Source organism: Bos indicus, chromosome 19 (genome assembly GCF_029378745.1).
Source record: "Bos indicus isolate NIAB-ARS_2022 breed Sahiwal x Tharparkar chromosome 19, NIAB-ARS_B.indTharparkar_mat_pri_1.0, whole genome shotgun sequence".
Classification (NCBI taxonomy): Eukaryota; Metazoa; Chordata; class Mammalia; order Artiodactyla; family Bovidae; genus Bos; species Bos indicus.
The window spans coordinates 49317238-49321991 of record NC_091778.1 but is presented as its reverse complement, the minus strand read 5'-3'; the positions used below and the strand labels follow the sequence as shown (position 1 = coordinate 49321991).

At 51.7% G+C, this 4754-nt stretch overlaps 1 protein-coding gene across 1 annotated transcript; it reads right to left on the bottom strand.

Annotated features, from left to right (window-relative positions):
- Nucleotides 1-57: 57 nt before the first annotated feature.
- PSMC5 (proteasome 26S subunit, ATPase 5) lies at nucleotides 58-4736 on the bottom strand. Its single transcript, XM_019980586.2, has 12 exons — nucleotides 4580-4736; nucleotides 3972-4043; nucleotides 2363-2432; nucleotides 2050-2147; nucleotides 1829-1885; nucleotides 1521-1751; nucleotides 1108-1234; nucleotides 832-1022; nucleotides 630-728; nucleotides 439-549; nucleotides 264-350; nucleotides 58-161 (listed from the first exon to the last, which is right to left on the bottom strand). Exons 1-12 carry the CDS (start codon nucleotides 4601-4603, stop codon nucleotides 108-110), a joined length of 1221 nt encoding a protein of 406 aa, XP_019836145.1. The 5' UTR covers nucleotides 4604-4736; the 3' UTR covers nucleotides 58-107.
- Nucleotides 4737-4754: the final 18 nt, after the last annotated feature.

Sequence of the window (4754 nt, the reverse complement as noted above, 5' to 3'; positions counted from 1 at the left end):
CCCAGACTTGGTGATTGAACAGTGCGGCCGCTGATTAACAGACTCAAGTCCTCAAGGTCTTGACTGGCAGAGCTTTATTTGAGGGATCCACACGAAGGACATCCACCTCACTTCCATAGTTTCTTGATGGACATGTTTTTCTCACTGTCCTTTTGCATGACCTGGAGAGAGAGAGCATTTGAGTTAGAGAGCCAGTGAACAAGTACCCGACCCCACTGCTCCAGAGCCACCACCAGCAAAGGCAGAAAGGTGTGGCCCCGTACCTTAGCCACTGCCATCTCAAAGTCCTCCTGCGTGACGTGGACGCGGCGCTCCCGCAGCGCGTACATGCCAGCCTCGGTGCACACGCCCTGAGCAGGGAAGAAGGCGGCGCTGCCGTTGTGCCCTGAACCCAGTGCTTCCTGCCTCTGCCCCCTTTCCCTTGGGCACTCCTGTTACCTTCACTTCAGCCCCTGACGCTCCTGGCATGAGCTCAGCAATTTTTCTCAGGTTGATCCCCCGGGTCAGGTTCATTTTCCGAGAATGGATCTTCAAAATGTCCAGCCGGGCCTAGCGATGGGAGGGGAAAAGCCTGAGCCCAGGGCCTACCACCACAGCTGGGGCCGCTGCCAATGCTGCTTATTACAAACCTCCTCGTTGGGGGGTGGGAATTCAATTTTTCTGTCTATGCGCCCTGGGCGGAGCAGCGCCGAGTCTAGGATGTCAATCCTATTGGTTGCCATGATAACCTGAGTGGACAAAGCAGGTGGCGTCAGCTAAGCCCTTCCGAAGGCAGGCTGCACCTCACCCAGGGCCTTCCCTTGGTCCTTCCCCCAGCCGACCCCACCGTACCTTGATATTCTTGGTGGCCTCAAAGCCATCCAGCTGGTTGAGCAGCTCCAGCATAGTGCGCTGGACTTCACTGTCCCCTCCAGAGCCCCCCTCCAGCCTCGAGGAGCCAATGGAGTCAATTTCATCCATGAAGATGATAGATGGAGCGTGTTCTCGGGCCATGACAAACAGCTCCCTCACCATCCGCGCCCCTGTGCGGAGACCAAGCCGGGTGTCAACGAGCTAACGAGTTCCGCCCCCTCCCCACCTTAGTTTCATGTTTATGACCACAGTTACCTTCCCCGATGAATTTCTGTACCAATTCAGAGCCAGACACACGAATGAAGGTGCAGTCTGTATGATGTGCCACGGCCCGGGCCAGCAGTGTCTTCCCCGTGCCCGGAGGTCCGTATAGCAGTACCCCCTAGAGAGCAAGGGTGGGGCTCAGGGAAGGAAGCTGGCCCCCATGTTTCATTCAAGGAACATTTACTGAGTGTTTGCACTGTACCAGATTCCATGTTAGACACTAGAGATAAAGAAGTGAACGTCAAAGTCCTTTCTGGAGCGTAAACCCAAACCATTCGATGGCCTGGTAGCGTCTCTTCCCCCAGCCCCTGGCTGAGCAGGACCAGTGGAAGCAAGCTCCAGTCTACCCGGGGTGGGGTAGCTGTACAGTAGCAGCATGGCCCTCGCACAGAAGCTCTGCTCACCTTGGGCTGCGCGATGCCCAGTGCTTCAAACAGCTCAGGATGCTTCACAGGCAGCTCAATCACTTCTTTGATCTCCTTGATCTGTTTGTCCAGTCCACCAATCATCTCGTAAGTTGAGTCTGGCACCTTCTCCACCATCATCAGGGACACCAGCGGGTCCACCTTGTTAGGCAGGATCTTGTGCAGAGTGTAGCTATCATTTCTGAGGGCCACCCGGCAATTGGGTGTCACCTGGGCAAGGGACAGAGGTTCAGGAAGTGGTGTGGTGAGAGCTGACCCCCACCTCCCACCTCCCGGGCTGCACTCACATCATTGATGTCGATGTTCTTGTCCACGTCGACGACAAACTTGCCCTCCGGATGTACCTACAGAAACAAGGGCGTATGACCGTCCCTGACAGTTACCAAATCACTAACCTCACCCAGAAGACCCATGAGTCTTACACCAAGGTGAGAACAATGTCCTCACGGCGCATAAAGGTACGGGAATGCAGAGGCAGGTGGCTGGTGCCGGGTCCTGCTGCCTTTACCTTGACTAGCACTTTTTTCTTATCCATGGCCCGGACTACTTCCCCCACGTAGGAGCCCTGTTCCTGCAGCAGCTGTAGCTCCTCCCGCAGCAGGCGAACTAGATGGGAAGCAGACACCATGATTAATCAGAAGTTTTGAAGGGAAGGACTCAAAAAAGAAAGTCTAGAATTCACGTGTTTAAAGAGATTACAATGAAACTCAAGAGAGAGATGAAGCAGTGGGCACTTAGGTGAAGACTCGCTTCAAGGAGACTGAACACTCAGACCTCACACCAGTTGCCTCCATGCAGCCCTCCCATCTTTCCCTCCTCACCTTTTGCATTAAGCTCATTCCTCTGTGCCTGTAGCCTCCGGAGATTTTGGCTCTTATCATTCACAATCAGCTATTGGAGAACAAGAAGCAAAGGGTGGAAAACAGGAGGAGGTTAAAATCTTGGCTAAGACCCTCATAGGCTGATATGAGCTGAGTGAGGAAAGCACAGGGCACCTGCATTCCCCATTCAGATTCTCCAATATGACTTCAGCCTTGACCCTGTCCTCCAAGAGCACCTCTGGAGCGCAGGACAACCATGGGGGCGGGGTGGGGGGAGCTGCTTGTCTAATACTGGTCTAGGAATAACACACCGTAACGGAGACAAGTAACAGCTGATTAACATAGTTTCTCAGAGTGGGAACTTGGGTATCGAGGGAAGATTTCTGAGTCAGAATGCTAAGTTCCAGCCCCACTGCTGGCAATCACCAGCTGAGTTAAAGCCAAAGAAAACCATGAGAAAGGTCTAGATCTGTTACCAAACTGCAAGTGGGTATAGCACCCCCATCCTGGCTCTTTCCAGGATTAACATAAGGAACAAAGGAAAGCACACATTGTTGTTCAGTCGCTAACTCGTGTCTGACTCTTTGTGACCCCATCGACTGTAGCACACCAGACTTTCCTGTCCTTCACTATCTCCTGGAGTTTCCTCAAATTCATGTCTACTGAGTCAGTGATGCTATCCAACCATCTCATCCTCTGTCGCCTCCTTCTCCTCTTGCCCTCAGTTTTTCCCAACATCAGGGTCTTTTCTGATGAGTTGACTCTTCATGTTGGGTCACCAAAGTATTAGAGCTTCAGCATCAGTCCTTCCAATGAATATTCAGGGTTGATTTCCTTTAGGATTGACTGGTTTGATCTCCATGCAGTCCAAGGGACTCTCAAGTTTTCCCCAGCACCACAATTCAACAGCATGAATTCTTCAGTGCTCAGCTTTCTTTATGGTTCAACTCTCAAATCCATACATAACTACTGGAAAAACTACAGCTTTGACTATATGGACCTTTGTTACACAGGTAAAGCATTTCAAAAATGACAAACCAAATATGATACTCACAAATGTACCTGAAGTTCCTGAAGAATTTATTTCCTGAAGAAATGTACCTGAAGAATTTTCCCTTGCGGCACGCCTCCATCCAATTTACGTTATTTTCCTTATTTCTGTGGTCCTTGCTGCTTCTCTAGGCTAGAGCACTGGGCTGTTCAGTTTCATTTCATTCAGTTCCATGGAATCAGCATTTTCCAGACTCCTCAATTCTTTCTTCTCTCACTCTGCCCCAACCCTTCTCTGATAAATGTCATTTCCTGACCCTATGTCTTCTCTTCACAAGAAACTGTTTCATTAGGGTTTTAAAAGGAACGACTTTTGGCTAGGGGGTACTTTTATGTTAAAATTTGACTCTTGAAGATGTGTAAGAAACTGTGAACATTAATTATCTTCAAAAATGTGGGATTTGAGGGGAACACGAGACAGTTAATTTCATATATTTTATACTATTAACTTGTTATCAATACTACTTTTTCCACTGCGCCGCAGTGGAATTACATGGATTTGTAGAGATCCGCTCATCCCCCGTCTAGCTCCCTCTGGACCTTTGAAGTCCGTTCTCACCTGGAGTTCTTCAATCTTGGACAGATAATATTGGCGGAGTCCACTGCCTGCTTTCCCCTCTTCCAGCTCCATCTGAGGACAAAGTGTAATTATTAACCAAAAGGCTAAACATCCAGGGGATAAAGCTACTTCCACGTTGATTTCGGAGATTTAAGGTTTGTGTTCTCGTCCCTCACTCCATCTCTTCACAACCATTTCCTTAAGACTAAACTAAAACAGAATGAGAATGCCGCCTACCTCTTAAGACTTTCAGAAGGATCAAGAAACAGCGCACCCGGAACGCTACACAATCCCGAGATGTTATTTGTACAGGCGCAGCCAGCAGGAAGCACGGGGCCCCCGACTCCCGCAAGAGTGGGTTCACGCTCCCACTGCTCTCACCACTCCTCCTCACTCAATCGGCTTCCACCCGGTCTTCCACTCCCGGCCCCGCCGTGACCCGCCGCGGGCGGCGCTGACACAGCAGATCCGGTCCCAGACAGGGCCCAGTCTAGATTGGCCCACCCACCCCGGGCTCCCCCGACCCGCTGGCCCCGGCTGGCTGCCCACCTCGGATCGCACCTGCTTCGCATCCAGCCCCAGTCCCCGCCCGGCCGCCGCCGCCATACCTGCTCTGGTCCGTCAAGCGCCATCTTCCCTCTTCCGCGGAGACCGCCGGCATCAGAGCCGCTTTGGCGCGCAGGCGCAAAGCCGGCGCTTGCTGGGGTGGGGGTACCAAAGACTCGGGAAGAGAACAGTTCCGGGTCAATGGGCGGGGTGTGAGGACGGAAGGTAACAAATAAC